This window comes from Lycium ferocissimum, unplaced genomic scaffold (assembly GCF_029784015.1).
Source record: "Lycium ferocissimum isolate CSIRO_LF1 unplaced genomic scaffold, AGI_CSIRO_Lferr_CH_V1 ctg60, whole genome shotgun sequence".
Classification (NCBI taxonomy): Eukaryota; Viridiplantae; Streptophyta; class Magnoliopsida; order Solanales; family Solanaceae; genus Lycium; species Lycium ferocissimum.
This window is the reverse complement of record NW_026726189.1, coordinates 152,442-175,402: the sequence shown is the minus strand read 5'-3', so window position 1 is coordinate 175,402 and position 22,961 is coordinate 152,442. Positions and strand designations below refer to the sequence as shown.

Here is a 22,961-nt window from a genome sequence, read left to right as displayed (position 1 = left end):
GAGAGATGAGGGCCAGAGAAGACGACGGCGGAGATCTGAGAAAATACACTCAAATCTAATAATAGATTTCTCGACGCGGCGGTCTACGGCCATTGCCGCCGCCATCGCTAGTGAGGAGCATACGGAGGGCTTTGCGGCGGTGGAGGTGAATAACTAGGCATGCCTTGGGCTACGTGTTGGGCTTCTTACTACTGCACATTGAGCTGCCAGAAGCTTGAATTTCGTCGTTAAGAGGAGAAAATCAGAGCCATCTGTCGTTAATCAAATGGTTCTCCGTTAACGGCGCCGTCATTTCTGGCACCGGTGTTTTGTTAGATCTGGAAGGCGAGTGGTGAGAGATGGAGTCGATACTATGGCAGTGCTAGAGTTGAGGGAAAAAGGAGAGAGAGTTGAGGGAGAAGAGAGAGAGGGTTGAGGGAAAAGAATGATACAGTGGGAAGGAATGTATATTAAAAGGTACTCCCTCCGTTCCATAATAAGTGTCACCTTAGCCAAAAGAATTTGTCCCATAATAAGTGTCACCTTAGGAAATCAAGACATAAATTGGCTAGTTTTTTCAAATCTATCCTTAGACAAAAGCTGAAAAATTAAAATAACATCTAACTGATAATTGGACAAGCCATATAGTAATTTGGTATTGTTAGATTCCCAATGTCAAAAGGACTACTACTCATGCATGCTCTAATCAAGAGGAAAAAATAATTTATTTTTATTATGTAGGAGTAATTTAGTAAACTTCACATTGCATTAATGATTTCTTAATCTGCTTGTTTTTTGCTAAGATAACACTGACTATGAGACAAAGGGAGTATTAGTTACCTTGTGTAATTGAAATACAACATTTAACTACTAGATATAATTAAGGCAAAAGCGCTTGGGACCCCCCTGAACTTGCAACTTTTTATACAGTGCACAGCTAAACTATGCGGAGGATTAAAAACCCCCCTGAACTTGCAACTTTATGCGTCGCGTCCCCCTTAAGTGTCCACATGGCACAGAAGGTGACTTCAAATGTTCATTGGCGCGTGAGGGGGTCATTTTTTGTCCACATCGGACCCCACGGTTAAAAACTTAAAATAACCATTTTCCTTCCCCCGAACGTCTCTCTCTATTCTCTTCCTATTTATACACCACAACCCCTTCTCCTCCACTATATATTAGAAATTTCAAGAATTCTCCATTAAATTTCTTCTCTTTGCCATCAATTTTCTTCCTTTCCATTAATCTTTGAACCAATGATTTATAATACTAGACTAATTATGGGTTATTGTATAAAGGTATGTTAATTGTTAAACACCACGAGGCACGAACCCATTGTCATTAACGTGAGATACTAACTACTATTCGCTTAATTCGAACAATTTATTGTTAGGTTTTGAAGTATATATACGAGGATCCACACGAATCTGCAAGAATATTGATTTGTTAATTTCTTTGGGATATAACTTAATTACCACAAACTCACCACATGGACGCAAAGTTTTATGGTTACTTTAAATTTAATAGCTCGGATTCGAAAAAATCTAGTACTCATATTAGTTAAGTTGGACATATCGCTTGGGTTGCTTGTCTCAAGTTTGAATTCATACTTATGTTAATTGTTGTTAATTTGTAAACCGAGATTAAGCATGTGAGTTGGAACAATATCTGCGTAAGAAGATTAAAATGCAAGCTCGATCGAGGCATACTTTCTTAGAAATGCAAAAATTTGAATATCTTTGGAGGGCGGACTTTTAGTTATATTTAGTTATGCGGATCCGTGAGACTTTTAGTTGTGTTTAACTAAAAGTACGGAGAAAACGGCGACTTTTAGTTATGTTTAGTTATGCGGGTCGTGACTTTTAGTTGTGTTTAACTAAAAGTCTGCTTTGAGAAACTTTTAGTTATGTTTAGTTATGCACACATTCTCATATCGTTTCTTATTCTTTGTATTATACGGTTATTAGTATTAGGAAAACTTAATACATTGATACGTAATGGTGATTTTCGGGTTCGAAGGTTGAGTATTTTGGAAAGGAAAGCATCAACGATAGAGGAAATAACAAAAGAAAATATGAAAATGCGGGAGTTAGCCGAATATCCTTGAATGCTTATTGTTTGGGCTCCTTCTACCGAAAGTTAATTATTTATTAGATTAGCTCATTGGTGGAGGAGAAATGAATCTACTCACTCCCCCTATACTTCCTAAAGAACAAATGTAATGGAAGCTGTACAATGAAACGTGCTTTTAGAGAACATATGAAGGAGACAAACCATCGGTGAGGGGTTGAAATTTTGACGATAAAAGAGGTTTAAATCCCAATGTTTAGTTTAAAGTTAAAATAAATGGGTAACTTGGGTCGGGTTGTAATTATCTACGTGGATATCTACGTGGACAACCACATCGGCATTTTTTACACGTGTACGGCGCGTGTTTACACGGCTAAGGGTGTGGACACTTAAGGGGGTGTGGGCACTTAAAGTTGCAAGTTCGGGGGGTTTTTAATCCTCCGCATAGTTTAGCGTGTGTATAAAAAAGTTGCGAAGTTCGGGGGGGGGGGGGGGGTAAAGCGCTTTTGCTTATAATTAAAATAAGTGTAGTTACTAAATGTAAATACCCCTTATATGTTCTCTACACCACATGAATTTCCCAAATTGAAACACGGGAATATAACAGACGCATTTCAATGGATGTCACATCTCGACCTCGTCTGAGATCTATTGTCTGAGATTGCAGAAGAGTACCAAAAAATGCGCCCCGGACCACATTATCTCTCTGAACAATTTAACTATTTTCTCATTGTTGAAGATTGCCAAAAGTAAGATGCCGGACCACATTATCTCTGATCTAAAACAGCAGCCTTTAAGTAATAGTAAAGTTACATGATCACACATTCATACCGACTGATGATTATTTTAGGTAGGCTACCTACCTACATATACCCATATCACACCCCCTTGAAATACGGTCCTTTTATGGACCTTGGGTGACAAAATAGCTTGTGCACCGAGCTGTCCTTTGGTACACCATTTAGAAATCACAACCACAAAAACACAGAAGAGGAAAGAATCGGATATGATTTCTACTTCTAAAAGTAGCAAAATTCCGACGTAGACTGAAACTTGGAGGAGTTTTACAGCCTGACAAGGTGCAAGACTCTTAGTAGCCATCACACCGTAACTTACTATTTTAAGACACTCCCAGCCAACGGAAAAGAAAGAAATGATAAAATGAAGAAAAGAGACATGCCATATACAATATTTGTACCATCCAAAAAAATTATCAGCTCTGAAACCGAAGGTATATGTATCAACAGATGCACAGGAGATCAAATACCTCCTATATGTCCGATCCTCGTCGGTCATTGTTTAAAAGATCGGCTGTAACTTGTAAGTTTCCAGTTTAATATTTTTTTCTTTCCAGGGGTCAAAAAGCTGAGTTTCTATGTAACTTTACATAATGGGCTAATCTCTACCCATGGGGCCCGATTCTCACCCCACCTATATGTACAGTTCGACGAACTATACCCTAATCCTTTACAAAAAGAAGCTGGGAGCCCTTCCATTCTCGTTTGCAACGCCAAAATTACAAAATTTAAGCCCCCATCCAAAACAATTTGAGTAAAATGATCACATCATGTTTCACCTAAAGCACAAGGTATGCAAGGGGGATTTTCTGACTGGTCTTTTGGTGTGATAAGCTGCAGGCAGTGGTCATGAAATACATGCCCACAGGGAAGAACAGCAACGGCTGGTGGAATAGCAGGTCGAGAAATAGGGCCTTCAGGATTGAATGCCACATCCCTCTTGCACAACAAGCACTTCTCTCCAATGGGTTGAGGTGATTCCTCCAAACCTGCTGAAAAGATTCCAACTCTACATTATTACAATGTTGTTTCAACAGTAATATTTAGCAGTAAAATGAGTACATTATCACTATTTTCACACAGAAATACAAACAACAACAAAAAAGATGTATTCGCTCTTATGACTTTGTGTAATGCCCTTCTGAGATACTGATATAATGCTGGAGTTCTTAGATTCCCTTCCAGTTGTAAGGGGTCCAATTCCAGATTTTTTGTACTGATGCACTATAGTCTTTCATGAAATAAAATTTAGCTACAGTTATAAATAAAAAAAGAAACAAATGAAGAGCGCAAGTGGCTGAGCGTATAGCTGTCCACAATTGGCTGGTTCTACTATAAACTTTCAGTAAAAATTGTGAGGAGAAGATGTGGCTGAAAAGCCTGATTGGTAAATCATAAAAGAAGAGAAGACGCGGTTCTGAGTTATTTATACCATTGCTTACCAATATATCACAACTGAATCGCACGCTACATGAAAATAGATGGAGTACATAAAACACTCAACACGTAACAGAGCTAATGGAGTATATAAAACACTCAACACGTAACAGAGCTAAGTTGACATCCTTGATGCACCTGTATACCCACCATATTCGCTCAACTCAACAGGGTGCATTGCCTACAGCTATGATGGAGAAACATAGGTTGATTTTTTGATGTCACCTTTTGGGTGTATGTCTGTGTAAAAATATAATTCACATAAAGTACCAAGAAAAACTTCGCATTTGTTTTGGTTCAGTGACTTCTCAATTCAACAACTAAAATATATATCATACGGTACATTTATCAGTGTATCTCAGCATTTGTAACCATCCATATCCCGAATCCTATAATTTAGATGACAAATCCAACATATAAGCATGTGTATTGTACTGTATACCTGTACCTGGCTGTCCATGTAACTTATGTCCTCGACACATGAGGAGAATGCAGCAAAAGACCTCTTGAGAGTGTTGAATAAAGGATGTTTGACTAAGTCAAAGATAATTGAGTTGGGGATAATTTTTAAAATATTGGGGCTAAGTATTAAAATATCCGAAAATTTCATATAACCCGTTTTCATATATTAAAAAAAAAAAAAAAAAAATTGGGTTCCTTCTCCTCTCATTCTATCTTCTCCTTCCTATATTGAAATTTCAAATTTTGGGTTCCTTTTCCTCTCATTCTATCTTCTCCTTCCTTCTCTCTTTGTTCATCCTCTTCTTCCTTTATCTTCTCTGCAATTTCTTCATTTTCTCCTTCTTGTTTTTGTATCTCTTGTCAAGATTTGTAACACTAGAGGGGATTATGCAGTCCATCCAAAACAACCAAGAATTATTTAAACAGCTTGAGAACAATTTCAGGTTGTTTAGTTCAAAATCCAGGAAGTTGTTTAGATATCCTGAGAATTGTTTAAACAACCCGGAAATATTTAAACATCCATTGGTTGTTTAGAGGCGAAGGAAGAGGAGGAGGCCGCGCCGGAGGATGGGGCAGAGTGAAGGGGGACGGGGAAGAGTAGGGGATTTGTGTGAATAAGAAAATATTGGGGTTCTAAAAAAATGTGTCATTAACACTAATTAAAAAAGAGATCCCCTTCCCATTTCTTAAGACTTGAGTCTTTGACACTTAATTCAAAGACTCAAAAGTCTCTTATAATTTTTTGTCTCTAGTCACATCTACGGTGTCAAAACTTGTAAATTGTTGCGATACAGATGCCACAAGAAATAGAAACACAATAGTGATGCAGTATTTTGACACATATAATGCAGCTAGATGAGTGATAAAGTCAGAGCAAGAGGCAAAAACACAGACTTTCTCCGATGAACTCACGGAAACGCTAACAAACAATTAAGTTGCGTATATATCCGTGGTGAAGAAACAGATTGCATACTATTTCCAAGACTTATAAAACAAACCATGTGAAAAGGGAAAGCACCAGAAAGAGTATCTTGTAGATCAAATACTAACAAACTACATTACAAAAATACAAAACATAGAAGCATGTGAGATAGCTTGAGATACCTTGCGACTTTACATGGGGAGAAGGAGAAGATGCAGGAACTGGAGCATTAGTATTCTGCCTCAGATGCGCTATCAGCTGTTGATTGTGTTGAGTCAATGTTCTCCTTCGCTGACAGGTCGGAGCAGTTGGAGGGGCTCCAACTGCTCTTCTTTTAAGGGAAGTGTGGCCAGGAATATATGAAGCCTGAGGGGTCACATCAACCTTTGATATTGGAACGCCTTGACCTTGGTGTAGCAAATGTAATGAGAGCACAAATCAGGAATCAGCAGGTTTTGGTTCTAAAATGTGCATGCCACCAAAAATGCAAAAGATAGATATTGTCAATGGAATAACCAACGCTAGAGAGTTCCTTATATTGGGTTTTCATGGCATACCAGCATGATACGGGACTCCACTAACATTATAATTGGCTGGTGAAGCACCTTGATGCCGACCTACATGACATCAGAACAATCTCTTCAGATGTTACGTGGAGGTCAGATTACTTCAAATACATACAAAAGCAAAATGGAGCATTTATCTGATATGAACAAAGTTAGTAGATACCCATAGCCAAAGGGGGGTGAAGAAGAGCAGTGGGGTGCATTTTAGATCCAAGATCTTGAGACTGATACGAATTACCTACAAATGGTCGCCAAAGCAGAAAACAAAAAATGAGAAAAGCACCAAACAAAAAGTACAATGTGAACTCAAGCTCTGCAATGTTCTAATCTCTGAGTTACGTGGATTTGTTTAAGAGTACGTAGCCAGTATGGGATAGTGGAAGTATCTGGAACAGGTGCATCCTTTTTTTTAGTGTAATCTGAAGAGTCCACACGGAATACCTAAACCAGTTCTACATGGGTCCGTCAAAGCATATCAAGATCCATGCAACGTAGCATATCTGCCACACTACTTCCAAAAGTCCAAATAGGTATAAATGAAGTCAACCACTTTGACTGATGGGCATAATCATCATCCTCATTCTAATTATCATCTTGCACTTTGTTTTTCTTAGCTAAATCAGAGGCCATTGCACTTCACTTTACAGTGCCTGACTAAGGATTTCATATATATTTCTGGCTCCTTTTTTTTTTCTTTTTTTTTTTTTTTTTTGAAAGGTAAACTATTTTTCGGGCTTCTTTTTTCATTCTATAAACGCATTTTTAAAAATGATGAGATACCCTCTCCATTGAAAATACAAGTGCATGCTAAAATAGTTCCAACATGATTTACCCCGTCTAATTTGCTGGATGCCTCCCGTCCCAGGAAGAACACCTTCTCGAGTAGCTTGAGAAATAGCCCCGTCATTAAGCTGGACACCTAGCCTCTTAGGAAATTGATTGCCAGGGGTAGGTTGGATGCCACTCCATCCCGCAATTTGAGCTCCCACTCCTTCAGGAAATGCATTATTCCCACAAGGATGTGGAACATTAACAAAAGATTGCTGACCTGGAGAAATTTGATTAAAGCAGAGTTAGGCACCACACTAAGTCAACAAGCAGCAGCTGAAGTAGACAAAGAGGCAAGTTATAGAATCCATGAGGACAAGAGAAAAATATATAAGAGAAACTCAAATAGCCATGCATGTAGCGCCACACGAAAAAAGAGAACACCTAATCAAAATCACATGTTTATAGCTCACATTCTCTCATCCTACTCATTAAAAAAGTGGTTGTAGAGTCATGTTTAGGCAGACCAACTTTATGACCTTACAGGCCTATAATTTGTCAAAACATCAGATCAACCATTTTAACACCTCATAGACATAACTCTCTGAAACGTAGTGCTCTGCCAACTGACAAGACAACCAAGATATAGAGCGCACAATTACAACTTCGTCTACCCCCCACAGCCATAGAAAAAGTAGAATACAACATCTATTTCGATTTATGAGTTTACTTTCATTTTAGTTTGTTTAAAAAAGAATGCCTCTTTCATATTGAGCAAGTTCCATATTCCAACATTCCATTTTACTCCTAAGGACACTTCCTAACAGGAATGGCGTGACATATATAAGACTACAAGATTCAAAGGGTACTTTTGGTATGTTTACACACCTTTAGTTTAAGTTTACAAGATTCAAAAGCTTTCTTTACATTCTTAAAACTTCCTGTCCAATTTAATTAAGCCAAACAAAAAGCAAACAATCCACCGTATCCATAAAATGAGTGTTGCAGAAATGCGGAAGCTAAGATAAATACAGAATCATACAAGATTAGATAAGATTAAAAAAGTGTCCACATTCACCAGATGGTGCAATATCACCAAATTGAGGATAAAACGAGAGGTCACTTGAGATAGTTTGGTCATGTCCTGCTTCGACCTACAGAGCACCAGCCCGTAGGTGTGAAACTATGGTGAGTGAAGGTGTAAAAAAGGAAAGAGGTAGACCAAGAATCACATGAAAGGAAGTTTCCTCAGAAGACCTACAATTCTTAGAATAAATGCAAACTTAGCTAGAGATTGGGTACAATGAAAGAAAAGGGTCCATAATCGTATAGGTGATATCATAGGGAATAACTTTTAGTCTTGTTAGTACATTAAATTTTTGGACCTATTGCTTTTCTAGGAGTAATTTGACCTTATCATAGACTTATACGGCAGTAATATAGAGAAATTCTAATAGTTTATTATTTATATTTATATTACATGTGTTTTAACTTATTTTTCACTTTTATCTTCATTTGGTATGATGATGAAATGAATTGAGCTTAAATGGAGAAACGTGGCAGTGGGGATTAGCCAACTCCAACCAAAAGCGAAAAGCGCAATAAAGCTCCAAGGTCAATTGGGGATCTAAGCGCAAATAAAGCGCGGGCTTTAATAAAAAAAGGCGCAATGGTGCAAAAATACAAATATATTATATGTTTAGTCTAAGACAAATAATAATAAGCATGAATAACAAATATATGGACAAAGAAATTGTAAAAACATTATGATAAAGTGAAATATCAATTATCTAGTGTCCCCTCTTCAAGAGAGGCTCATTGGCAAGGAAAAGCATGTCCCCTGATGATGACACTGAAGCGCACATAAAGCGAGGCGAAGCGCTCAACATGTTTTGAGCCTCGCTTTAGGGCTTAAGGCACTTTAAGCGCGCCTTTGACAACACTGACTCCAACTTGCTTGGAACTGAGGTATAGTTGTTAGTGTTGTAACCTCCACTGCTATATGGTAAAAAGTACTCTTCGTTCTGTCATTTTAGTTTATCTGGTTATGAGCATAAGTAGGTATGAACTCGAGCAGAGCCCATATTGACTCACAGTCAACCAATACTCTAATAGGCCTTACTATTGTCGCTTAAATCAGCTCAGATCCCATATTCTTAGATCTAAATCCAGCAAGGACAAAGACAAGATTAGTTTTGACACAGGTTAACAGAAAAGTTGCAACTTATGGAGACCAAACGTCCAAGCCAGCAACTTATCAGAATCCCAAATCCACAATCCATCATCACAGCTCCACCCTCAACTCACCTCCACCCAAAACCAGGAGAAAAAAGTAGTGCATCATTTTTGAGATGCACCGAAAAAGAATAGAAAAAGGAAAAAGTATCTTCAATTTTTAAGCAGTTAGGAACCTTGTTTTCCGGTTGTCCACTAGGAAACGTACCTTATCCAAACATATCCGCTTGGAAGCGAAGGTAGAAGAGATCATTCCCTAAAAGTGTGTCCAATTACGTACCACGTACTTAATAATGATTGTGTTTCAAAAAGAGGGAGTTAACGAAATATCACTGCTCCCACTCCCTGAGCAGAATACTACTATTTGGTTGAGTTCAACACCCTTATAGACCCCCCGCGACACCTCCAAAAAGTTGAAAAGTCAAAGACTCTCCAAAGAATAAATGCACAGGGGAAAAAATGCATAGGGAAGAGTTCTCATTAGAGCTACTACTTTCTATATAATTCTGCATGAAACGTAAAATAAGCAGAACAAGTGCACTCACTTTGCAGTTCAGTGCTTGTTAACAATGGAAAACCATCAACTGCTTGAGTTCCACCCAATGAAGATGGATAACCTTTCATGGACATGCAAACCCAAATTAAGATAATTCTCACATTTTAAAAGTTCAACAACTTTGTAAGAAGAATCTACTATTCTAGTATAGTGGTAAAACCTCAGCACACCCATTTCCCTGTTCCAAAGATGACATAAGCTTTTATGGAGATATAAGGCAAACAGTGCATGTATGCTAGTCTCATCCTATACCTCTTTCTTGAAGAGACTTAAAAAATAATCTCGCACTTGTAGATTCTGCCAGTGTAGGTTCTGGATCTACTTCTGGAGAAAATTCACGTACTTCACTTTTAGGCACGGAATAATTTCAATCCAGAAATATTTGATAGGATTCAGCACTAAAGTTGTTTAAGACAATTATGTTAACAAGTTAGAAGAAAGCATCATTTCACGGAGCAAACTCCTCACATGGCCCAAACAACCTATGCAAACACAGTCCACACACTGATAAGACTTGAAATATGGCCTTGTTCCTAGAGCTCCCACTAGATCCTTTATTTCTTTACACACTGTTCCCATTTCTCATAGCATTTTGTTCACACTGCATCACTAAGGTATTTCCTCTTTATTTATCAAGATGTCTGCAAATGCGACTTAAAAGAACGATAACTTCCGTTGGAAGACGAGAGTGTTTTCACATTCAAAGAAGCTAATAATATCGGTCAAATCAATTTCATTTTCTTTTTTTGATAATGATGGTCAAGTCAAATTCATTTGCAAACTTTCTTTAAAATGAGGTCTATAGACTCTCCAACTCAGAACATATATGGCAAGAAAAGTAACAAGCTGAGCCAATTAGACTCAGGAATATTTTTGGATTTCTGATACAGTAAGCAGAAAAAATCAGTTCTGATTTTTGACAAACTGTTATTTCAGTTGCCATGCATATACACTAAAACTCCTTGCTGAAATTAAAAGTGAACATCTTTGAAAGAAGAGGCCGTTCTCTTGAATAATGGTCATTCTCTACTAGGTAAAAAAAGGATCAAGAAATCCAATCATAAGAAAATATCAGCATAAACTAGTGTTAAAGTACAAAATGGATAAATCGATAACTGTTGGATTCAGGAAACAGAAAAAGAAGTTCATAAACACACCTAAATGGTCTTGCCTCACTCTGCCGCCGCCATGACTGAGAATAGGAGATACCATGGAAGATTGATTCCTGGGAATGTTTGTTTGTAGGTTGCTCTGCTGCATAAGAGTTGGTTGAGCTGCTACCCCAACAGGTTGAGCAGATTGAATTGCTGCCATTCTACCAAATCGAACATGAGGGGGTAAAGTTGAATTGCTGCTAAATGGCAATGGATGAGGAGGCAAACCACCTGAATTGCTGCTAAATGGCAATGGATGAGGAGGCAAACCACCTTGGGCATACTTGAGAGGATCAGGTTCAGAGAGTCTTCGATCAGCTTTACCAACAGCACCTAAATTTCTGGTGTTAGATGAGTTGAGTCGCGCATCTGGTGTTACATACATAAATGGAGGTGAACTGCTTCTAGAGCCCGGAGCAAGCACAATTTCATCATCGTTTAAAGGGCAGGTTGAAACACTCGAATTCCTGGCTGAATTTGGCAAACCACCACTATCACACTGAAAATTTGTAATACCACCAGGACCACCATGAATTAAACTTGGGAAATTTCTTCTCATTTGTTGGGCATGAGAATTGTTACTTTGTGGCAAAACAGATTCCTCCAGTCTGCTCCTGACCTCTTTGCTGCTGAATTTAAGGTTTGATCTATCCTCTATGTTACTTCCTACTCCAAGGGTCAGAAAACTACCATCAATGTTCTCTGGTGAAGGGAAAGGAACAGGATTGACCCTGGCATCATTATGAATTCCTATTCCGCCAATGCTTTTAGTATTATGCATGTTATACCCAATGTCAAAAGGACTTCCACTTGCCTGCAAGCTATTTTGACTAATACCTCTTGCTTTCCCAGTCCTTTCAAAACACCCAGCTCCACTGCTTTGCATAGGCATAAAATTCATGCTCGCCCCAGGATTCTGGATTCCCTTGAACAAGACACCTTCATTCATGAGACTATTTGAGGCCGGCATGTTGTTATTCATATTCAAATGGTTTATCTCTGCACCATTTCCTATGCAATGTGGCATTTCTGATGGAAAGCTGGGTGCAATATTTCTGACGTTCATTAAATTCTGTTCAAGATGTTGATGATGCAAGGTATTGAGATTCTTCAAACCGTTTATCTCAAAGTTGTTCATCTCATTAACATTTCCTGGAAGAGGACGGACCACAGGCAGAGATACGAAAGGGAAGGATGCGACATTAGCCCCTGAACTGAACCCGCCTTGGATATCACCGTTATAATCAGCAGCTCCACTTTGTCGGATGCTGAGGGAAAGATCATCAAAAGCGTGAAATGAAGTAGGGTCTGGCAGGTCCTCTGGTTCATCACGTCCCATTGAATAGCTTGATTCTGATCAATTAAATCAAAAGGTAAGCTTGACTACTCCCATTCACACAAAGATATCTACTTCATAAACTAGAGGAGATGACAAGCAGAAAGAAAAGCATAATAAAATTATACTTAAATGCTCACCGAAGCTGATGCTGTAATTGCACATAGAACAAAACAAAATCTTCTAAACTATTCTAGAGATGAGCCGGTTAAACACTCTTTTGGGTGGGGGAGTGATCCACCTTGGTGTCAAAGAACATAGAGTATTTAGATAGAAAACGAACATCATGATTCTGAGTTCTGACCAATTTAGAAGAGTCATTTCCTTCCATTGCAGAAGGATAAAACTAATCATTTGCTACCAGTTGGCTCAAAAATAAACCAAATGAAACAGCTTCAACAAAAGCAAAGTAATGCAGTAACATCACAGTTGAAAGACAAATAGGTGACACTATCACGAAATTCTCAACGAAAGCAAGTTTAACCACAATAACTTTTAACCTTCTAGATTCCACTGCTAATAAGGATAGGAAAAATCACATTTTCACCAGATTGATACACCATTAAAGCAAGATGAACAGGTTGAGAATACAAAAAAAAAAAAAAAAAATTAAATCACACATTTCCATATGAAAGGCTGTAAAAGGGGATGCAATTCACAAAATAATCAAGAGAAGCCAAAGAATAAAGACAGCCAAATTCTTCGCTCCATTTTCATTTGTCAAGACCTATTAAGGCTCCCTTCATATACTTCTCGTGATTCAACAACAACAACATACCCAGTGTAATCCCACAAGATTGATCGCTATTCCAAATTGAGATATACGCAAAGATAACTTTCGATATGTCAATCATGGAAACTAAAGGTTAACTACTTAGAGCAGTAGACTACACAAAATGTGATCACACCTCAGGGACAAAAACAAATACAAATCAAGAAGCACCAGAACATCATCAAAAGCCCAAATAACAAAAAATGAAAACAACGAAAATCAAACCGACATACAGAGAGATAGCAGAAAAATTTCTACCCAGTAAGCACGACACACAATCGTCTCTATTGCCTACTCTTGAGCGTTACAAGCCCTAAATGCCATTTTACCGCACTCAAGAACAGTAAAACCTAGAAAATGGAGGAAAACGGATACCCAATAAATTCCTCTTTGTGATTATTACAAGAATCCAATAACGGAAGTGCACATTTAATGGAAAAATAACAAACAATAAAAAAAAGTCTAACAATCCAAACAGTATTACTGTGTTTATACCATCAAAACTGATCACTAATCTCCCCACATTAATTACACCATCACCCCAACCAATTTCAAAAATTAAAACAAAAAATTTATTCAAGAACTTTATATCTATATCAACAAAAAGATATTCAAATTCATAGATAAAGATTAAAATCTGTACGAACTCGCCCGTGTGTTTAGAAGAATTCGTACCAGTTATGATCGGACAATTTTTCAAAAAAATGAAAAAATATAGAGAGAGAAACAAAGGGGGTTTTAGAGGGAGAGAGTGGTGGTGGTGGTAGGGGTATGGTGTATGAAATGTTGTATATATGTGTGTTTTTTGGCGCTTATAAGGGCTCTAATAGTAAGAGTTTTTAAAGGGTTCGGTGTGGGACCAGTTGTTCTTTTTTGCTCTATGACACGTCGACTGGGAAAGCTTTACTTTACTTTGTGGCTTCAACTTCCTAGATGACGTGCCATTTTTGATATGTGGGCTTTTCGACCTTTTTTGAGATAATCCTGAGGGTACTTTTGGAATTTAAGAAAATTCGAATATAAACATGGCGTCCTTAGAACGCGCTGCACCCACGGCTAGAGCCGTTTAGGAGTCTCTAATGGACAAGTCAGCGTAAATTAAGCGAATTTAAATCGTTGACAAGATAATTAAGTTGGATTATAATGGGTCATTTGCACGATTCCCCTTCAATGGCACTGGTATTTAATTTTTAAAAAGCCATAAGCAAAAAAATAAGTTGGTGTGGTCTTTATTTTTTTTTTGGCATAAGTTGTTTTCGAACTTATAATTTGTTTTAGATAAGTTGAGGCAAACAAACTCAATTAATTTTTTGGGCTTATTTTAAGCAAAATGGCTAAGTTATTCACATTCGGGTAAAAAAACTAAAAACGAACTTAAGGCTAACTTATAGGCTCCAAACGGGCTCCTAGTCTTTAATTTTTACCCCTCAAATTGTTGGTCTTTAATTTTGGCCATTCGCCTAATACCCCGAGGTTTCGGTTCGAACCTTGATATTTTTTTAAAAAATTTGATTTGTTGCAAGTTAAGCCTATTCGTTTTGACTTGGCTAACCTTCGGGCAAAATTAGGCCTATTCGAATGGGTTTTTTGCCGAATAGAACAAATATTGATATTTTTTTAAAAATATTTATTTGATTTCAAATTTGAGTTTTAGGCGAAACACAAATATTAAAGATTTCAAATTCGTGCTTAAAGACCAGTTAAAGAGCATTCCACACAAAAAAAATGGATTATAATCTGTTCAAATTTATTTAAATCAAGATGAGCGAGCAATTCATCCAATTTAAAATTATTTTTCACTTGTCTGTTTGTTTGTCTATAATTTATTTTATTCAATTAATAAATGTAACGAAGAACAAAAGTTTTTTCTTTTTATTTTTTTCAATGATCATGTCTAACCAGCCAAACCTAAATTAACCTTTCAAGTTTTGTTAATAGTCAATTTGGACTGTATGGGTTATCTAAATTTTCAAATGAGCTAACTGAGGAAAAGGCAAATTAATCCGTATTTGGCTCAATCCGCCATTTGTTAAATACATGGATTGGTTGAATAAATTAAATTTTAATGGCTAAGCTTGACATTCTGTTTTCGACTGGTTCTTCGCAGAGGGCCAATATTTCACTCAAATTAAAGTTGGATAGTGTTTTAACTTTGTGATTGCTGTTTTAACTTTGTGATTGCCCTTTCACATTAATGGTGTACAATTTTAAAGGGGGGGGAAAAAGAGCAATCCTAAGGGAAAGTAGAAAGAAAAAAAGGAGACAAGACAAAGGCAAAGACATTGAAGTCTTTGGCCACGGCCCCAGTTCACATAGAAAATTGATTATCCATGGCACCGCACAAGTGAGATTCAAGAACAGGACAACATTATAATGTTATAATGTATTGTCAGCAGCGATAAGACATGTCACAACCCTCGTGAGTCGTGTCTATCCTAACCTTCTGTTTGTCAATTCTTCGCTGCAAAGGAAGTGGGGGTTGAGTGGATTGTCAAAAGTATGCTTTGGTAGATAACATCTTGCTTTTTCTAAGGGGTAAAATTTGCAGAGGTTTTATTTTCGACAAGTGGTTTAACAGGAAGTAGTTGTTAGACTAAAGAAAACTTGAAAGGAAGACTTCATTTAAATAAAGAAAATAGGGAATTGTTAGGAATCTAGAGAATTCTTGAACTTGAAATTAAACTATCAAGTGGAAGCAATTATACCCTTGGGTTTAAAAAATTTTAAACAAGTATATATACCCTTGGGCTGCCAGAACTCTTTTCTCCACCAGTGAGAGACATGTTTCTCCTCAACACAGGGAAAAGGGTACGAATAATTCGAAGACCCCACAAAAATTAGGTCCCAATTCTGTAGGTCCACGTAGAGATGGCAATAAGGCACAAATAATGCGCATGGACATAGTAAAAAGCAAAATTGCGAAGAGAAAAAAGATTATTCAGCATAAATAAGTGTTGCAACTTGCAAGTATTCCGAATGTCCAGAGAGAGTGAACGTGTACTACAAGAGTACAAGTCCCCTTCAGCAGGTTGAATTTACTAATCCATAATGCCAAAAGTTAACGGAATGCAAAATACTTGAAATATTGACGACGTACTCATCTCCACCCTGCAAATATTTTCTTCTGTAGGAACTTGATTATCTCCTGATGAACGTCTTTTCACAATATGCCAAGGAAATTACTCCTAGAAAAGATGAACTATGCTCTAAAAAAAGAAGAAAGATTAGTGAATTTAGGAAGAGAGCAAAATTGGATATCGTATTTCTATGCAGCTACATAAAAAAGGCCTAATTTCATCCCAAGACTATTATTGTAGCATCATAAGCCTTCCATGGCTAATTCTCAGAAGACAGATACTATTCCCTTTTTAGATGCTGCTGATGGTTACGGAAGAATATGCAGCCCAAGGATGCGACAAGCCCCATGAGGTAACCAGCTATAGCTCCATAAGTCACACAAATAGGCCATTCCTACATGCAAATAGCAATTGTCCGTGGATGAGAATGAGCATAAACCACTTACTAAAACACTCTCCTAACCAAACTATAAAAAGGACGCTTCCCCCCACTTCTAAGACCTAGAGAATGAAAATGCATATGAAGAAATTAGCAATCAAGCACCAATGGAACCAGTGAGTCGCTAATAACTGTGGCCTTTTTAACTGGTATAAATGCAGATTAATTAAGCAAAACAACTACACAAGAAATATGCACCAGCTACTAGTTGGCACATCTAAGACAGTAATAGAAAATCACCAAGAGCTAACTAGAACAAAGACGCAACTAGATATAAACAAATGTGTGAAACACTCTTGGTATAAAACTGGCTCTCCCTCTTTCACTTTCCACCTTAACTGCTATAGTTTCCATTCATCTGGCATGTATAAAAGATGCAAGATTTGATTAAAAAAATTGAGTGAGGAGGAAAAACATAATGGAGATTATGATGGAAGATGCACTCATGTTGTGAAATAGTTAATTACTAGGTTTTATTTGCACAAGCATGCCTCCAAGCAAGAAAAAAATTAAATTTCCTAACTCTTAATGGACGTATATCCTCAAGTGACAAAAACATAATAGAAGGCATAACACCAGAAGGTGAAACAGCGTGACTGCAAATTAGATGAATTTAGATGGGATAACTTGGACACTCCTTGTATCAGGATATAACACAAACTGTTTTAGTTAAATTATAATCTTAGCGTGAATATGTAGATCTTCACAAAGCAGACTTCAAGTGGTGCCCTTACTTGAGCAAAAAGTTTTGCAGATAGCAGTGAAATCTGATCTTACCCCGACGCAAAGGGGCCACAGAGCGAGAACCTCTTTTCTTCTCTCCTTTTGATCACTTTATCTTTTGCATTCATTCTGGTATAGCAGAATATATACTTCATTATGATAAATGAAATATTTGCTTAGTCTGTTTAAAAAGAAATCATCTAACAGATTCTAGATCATTTCTTTTTAAACAGACTAAGCAAATATGTCATCCAGCAGATTCTTCATCAAAAGAAATAATCTAGCAGATTCCCAACACCTCTCATTTGAAGACATGCTTCACTTCGAAGTGTCCAGAGCAACAAAAAGAGGTTTCCCGCTGATGTGTGTGTTTACATAAGGGTGAGAGATACTAATCTGGGCAACGATGGGGTGGAAACCCTCTACAAGGAAGCACAAAAAGAATGACACAAGAACAGGTCACAACTACATAGAACCTTCATGTTATCAAGCGAATCAGTAAATTAAGCCACCAAAAAGATAATGTGCAACGAATGAGCTTCAACTTTAATTGATTTCTGTTCATATACACTCCTTTTTTTTTTTTTGGTAACTTGTTCATATACACTCCTTGAAAAAACACTATTTCTTTCTAACCAAAATCACCACCGCAGATAATTAGGAATGATATCAGATGCTTTGCCTTCTAACAGAACTGGGTATCCTACTTTATATGTGCAAAGGTCATTAAGGTGAGCAAGGTTTGTTGAGGTGGCTCTACTTTTCTTAAAAAGAATTCAGAGAAGAATTTGTTAAAAGGGAATATAATAGAAACAAGGGCATGCTGAGACTTTAAACAATGTCTTTCTATTGCAAGACTATCAAAATATTGTATGATTGACTACTGAAGCTGTAGCGAATGCAATTAATGCATCTGAAATTCAAAAACTCTGCACCATGAAATGGACTACAATCTCTATATCGTGAACCTTGAGTCCTTGACAATCAGGTAACATACCTGCCATGGGCTTTCCCAATCAAGTGGCATTGGCCAAGCACCAAACCACGCTCCAATAACAGCTCCATGAGCTGGTAGACAGATCATGCAGTCTGTGGACTCATTTGCCCTGCAACAAAAAACATACTAAATGAGCTCTAGGATAGCTCTTAGATATGAATATCAAATGCCCATGGATGAGGAAATGGAAATTACTTTGTTCTAGCAAATACACGGTGCCAATCAGTCCATGATGAGCCAAAAACACAAGCCGCTGGTACAAACTGCCAAACCAACATTTAATAAATTTATGTCTCCCAGAAAATAATTTTGAAAAAGAAAACATCTAAACCAACATAGGAGGAAAAATGATCAAGGACAAAACACCAATGCTACATCACATTAACGTGTGACTAAGTGGTCAAAGTATCCTGTCATTTCTTTAGCTTTCTGAATGCAAGCAGGATTTCCATGCTGACTTTTCTTTTCTTCTTTTCTTTCCTTAAATACATCAACCAGATTACTTGTAAGCATGAGATGAATCCACTAAACTACAACTGTTGTAATATTCCCGATAGCTATAAGACAGCAATCTTTTCATGCAGTAAACAGCAAGTCCTAGTTGTTAACACTTACAGTGAATAGTGACATCAGAAGAGACCAACTAAGGGTCTTGGGGAAATACCTGTGATAAGACAGGATCGACGACTAGTTAGGACAAGAACTGCATTTACGAAGCTATAATAAAGAGAAAATAACGGAAACCATTATATTTTGAATTAACATAGTCCTAGTTGAGGTTGGACAGGACAGCACAAAAGTGACTCCTAAGTCCTAATAACTGAGACAAAAACTCAAACTGGAACCTAGTGTGGGAAAAATATATCTTCCCAGTAGTCAATAGAATGTTTGAATTGCTAATCGCTGGCGTTTTTGTGCAACACAGAGAGCAATTAAAATGCTTGATGTAACTCATAACATTGTCATAATCTATTTTCCCATCCAACCTCAACTACGGCTTCATGTTTCAGTATCATCATAAAAGACTAGAAACACATGTACAGGATAACATACTCGAAACCAACAGGTGCTCCTAATATAGTAGCTCCCACTGCATTGACTACAGCTCCTACATACATGAAATAAGATAATTCACAAATATCACTATATGAATCCTAAACAAATGACATTAATAATATAGTTACCAATAACAAACATTACTAACCGGCAGGAATCGCCAGCAAGCCACGTCCTACAGCTTTGACATACTGTGAAAAAAAAAAAAAATCAATTACAGTAACATAAACTGTGTTTAAAAATTGAAAAACCAAATTCAAATAAAAAGAAGTTGAAACAGAGATTATAGGATTACAGAGCATTGGTTCCTATTGTGTCGAAGGTGACTGTAAAGAAGAATCAGTACTGGAGCCAAAAATACCTGAGAAACTAAATTAGAATCAAAATCAGGAACATGTAAGAATACAAATATTAACAGATGATATTTATATTGGCGAGAAATATACCGAAATGAGACGAAGAGTTTGTGATGGATGTGTGATGAGATCAAGGGAGTAGATGTGATGAGTTACCCAGAAAGCTAAACCTAACCCTATTCCACATGTCAGATGGAGAGTAAGTGCTTTCAATGGTGATACAGACAACAATATCGCATTTCCACCAATTGAATCATCCTTGTGTTGCTGTATCTTCTTCTTCTGCTCCATCTTCTTTTTCCTAAATGCTGCAACCGAACCGATAAACTGTTTTTCACTTCTTGATTTTAAATCAGGAGAGTTATTTGGGCCTAAGCATACGGGCCAAGTCTCAACAGAGCTTTTGACCCAAAATTGATGTCAAATTTCGAAACTAAATCTTAAATTAATGTAATATTTTAAAATTTGATTCAAAAGCTTTTTATAATTTTTCTCACATCAAAATGACCCAAAATTGATGTCAAATTTCGAAACTAAATTGAATTAAATTAATGTAATATTTTAAAATTTGATTCAAAAATAAATCAAATTTTGATACTATGTGAAAAATAATGAAGGAAAAAATATTTTAACAAGATATGTTCATAATTTGTCCAACATTTATATGTTAGTTTTTAGAGAACCAACTCACTCAAAATATTATATAGTAGAGTGCTAGGTCTGTAAAAAATGGTATTTTAAAAATATAATTTGTTTAATAAAGTGTACAATAACAACAACAACAACCATATACCCATTGTAGTCCCACAAGGTAGTTATATAAAAGCAAATTTTCATTCCACTTTATTTAATTCAAATCAAATTTGGAACCGAATTTGACATTATAACTTATGTATCTAGTTATTTAATTCTAAATAAATAATCTATACATAGTTAATGAACTTTAAGCATAAAATACACAATTTAACTAACAAGTATTTTGGGATAGATGGAGTTAGGGATGGACGTTGCGGTGGAATTCGATTTTGTATTTATTAGCACCAATTCAAAGAACGTGAAAAATAAGGTAGGAGTTTAAAAGTAGGCTTTAAAAAACAAAAACAAAAAAATTGACATAAATAAATAAGATTAGGACCTAAAAGTAATTAATTAAAAGTTTTAAAAAATTGAAAATTATAAATATTTAATAGCTAAACTTTTTAAAACAAAAAAACAAAAAAATTGACTTAAATAAATAAAATTAGGATCGAAAAGTAATTAATGAAAAAGTTTTTTAAAAATTTGGGAAATTAAATTTTGATAAAAAGTAATTAATTAAAAAGTTTTAAAAAAATTTGAAAATTATTGAAGCGACTACAAAATTCCAGGTAATTGCATAATGAAGGAAAAAATATTTTAACAAAAAATGTTCATAATAAAATTGTCCAACATTTATATGTTAGTTTTTAGAGTGAACCAACTCACTCTCGTTCCCTCTTATATATAATAGTAATATGGTAAACAATTCGGTCCCACAAGCTTAAAAGTAAATAAATAGCCAAAGTTCTAAAACTTGAGTTCTTGGTGAATTTGGTTGGATCTGTTGCCTATGATATGCTCAGGGAATACTTAGGTTTAGGATCATAATAAAATTTATCATTATTGTTATTCATACATGGTAAGTAAACATCTGACATGGCAATTGTTACCACAGACAGAAGACAGACACGAGATGGTGTTTGATATTCGGTTCGGTATTTTCAAAGTTCGATTTTAATATGCTAATTAATAATTAAAAATAAATATCAAATACCAAACCTTACACACTAAATCAAACTTTGGTACGATAAATTGCAATTCGGTTCGATAATTAGATTTTTGGTACCCAAATGGAGTACATATTGAATCGCCTAACCAGTGCAACTAATGTGAATTCTTGATATGTAAAGAAGGGCTCAATTATATTGGGCCTCTCCAATGTTTAAAGACTATGAAGGTTTTCCAAGCTGGCTATTTTACTTTGATCGTTTTTGGTCGGTGTGATCAGATCTCAGAAGCTCTTGTTATTTTTTATTTCTATACGATCTGGCTTTATTGGTTCATTTCCATCTTTTTCATTACAAGGTATCTCGTATTATCAGTTTTGCCTATTTAGACAGCTAATTGCGTTGACCTCTAATTGTACAATTAAATAGAATAATTTGTTGTCGCTAATTAAGCAACATATATAGTTTATTAGCACTTGCATAAGAAGAAATTGTAATTCAATGTACACTGTTCTTAAACGTCGCAAACATCATGTTAAAATATTTTTAATTCTAATAAAAATTGATGGATGTTTAAGTGTGATTGAAAGTTATTTGGAACTTAATGCCTGATGATGTATATGTAACTATAATAATTAAGTTGAGATCTTGTCTCTCATATTTTGTTAAACCTTCAATTTACACAACACAAACGGAATTGCATTTTTAAGTGGAAAGATGAATTTATAGAGAAGGAAAGAAGAAGAAAAAACCAGTGATCAACCTACAAACGTGAATTTTGTGGGGCATGGATGAAGAATATGAGGCAAATGATGCAAATAATCACAAAGTATATTTCTAAAACTATAGCTGGTAAGGAGTAAGAACTTTTAATTCAACAAAAATATGAAAGAATACAAGTGAATCTAGCTTAGGTAAAAATTTATCCGTAAACTACACTAATAGATGCATGATATGTGTTTACTAATAGATTATAAAATCACTAATTATATTAAATTGATTTGCTTTTGTATAATTATTGAGTGCAGATAAGTATTTATCCTAATTTTAATTTAGCACAAAAAAATAATAGTCGAGGGCTTGAGGCGCACCCAAGTTGACCGGAACATAGGTAAAATAGTTAATGTACACACAAATTAACTAAGAGACCACTGTAATAAATAAATAAATAAAAAAGAAAAGAAAAAAGAAAATATAGGCATGAGGCACATGCAACTCTCACAACCATTTTAGTTTTTGCCTAAAGTAGCGCATGTGACAAATAATGGTGACATATATTGCCATTATTTCATATCTGTCAAATGTATTCACCATTCATTTCCAAGTCCAGCATTAAAAACAGATAAATATGCTACCATATTTAGTACATACTTTCTCATAGACTTCTACTAACACTTGAAACTGAAAAATGTAAGAATTTGTTAAAAAGAGCAAAATGTATATTTATCATACGTTTGTTAAAGACCACATGACCGTTATTCCAGTTAGCAGCATTTTTGTGCCAAGTTGCTTCT

General features: G+C 36.0%; 2 protein-coding genes and 1 long non-coding RNA gene across 5 annotated transcripts; all 3 read right to left on the bottom strand.

Moving 5' to 3' along the window:
• Nucleotides 1-3,203: 3,203 nt before the first annotated feature.
• On the bottom strand, nt 3,204-13,824 carry LOC132045094 (uncharacterized). 3 transcript variants are annotated; one of them, XM_059435620.1, is made up of 8 exons: nt 13,730-13,824; nt 11,220-12,299; nt 10,950-11,177; nt 7,066-7,281; nt 6,397-6,471; nt 6,225-6,284; nt 5,850-6,074; nt 3,204-3,838 (listed from the first exon to the last, which is right to left on the bottom strand). In XM_059435620.1, exons 2-8 carry the CDS (start codon nt 12,283-12,285, stop codon nt 3,615-3,617), a joined length of 2,094 nt encoding a protein of 697 aa, XP_059291603.1. In that variant the 5' UTR covers nt 12,286-12,299; nt 13,730-13,824; the 3' UTR covers nt 3,204-3,614. The 3 variants fall into 3 exon arrangements, with proteins under 3 accessions (XP_059291603.1, XP_059291604.1, XP_059291605.1); XM_059435621.1 differs by having other exon boundaries at nt 3,204-3,835; XM_059435622.1 differs by lacking the exon at nt 3,204-3,838 and having other exon boundaries at nt 5,992-6,128.
• Nucleotides 13,825-16,156: 2,332 nt separating this feature from the next.
• Nucleotides 16,157-20,008, bottom strand: LOC132045127 (glycosylphosphatidylinositol anchor biosynthesis protein 11). Its single transcript, XM_059435665.1, has 8 exons — nt 19,793-20,008; nt 19,642-19,707; nt 19,495-19,537; nt 19,344-19,398; nt 18,906-18,954; nt 18,486-18,553; nt 18,291-18,399; nt 16,157-16,525 (listed from the first exon to the last, which is right to left on the bottom strand). Exons 1-8 carry the CDS (start codon nt 19,991-19,993, stop codon nt 16,412-16,414), a joined length of 705 nt encoding a protein of 234 aa, XP_059291648.1. The 5' UTR covers nt 19,994-20,008; the 3' UTR covers nt 16,157-16,411.
• Nucleotides 17,042-18,282, bottom strand: LOC132045128 (uncharacterized). The gene is made up of 2 exons (XR_009412350.1): nt 17,887-18,282; nt 17,042-17,850 (listed from the first exon to the last, which is right to left on the bottom strand). It is a non-coding gene; the product is annotated as an uncharacterized LOC132045128 (long non-coding RNA).
• Nucleotides 20,009-22,961: the final 2,953 nt, after the last annotated feature.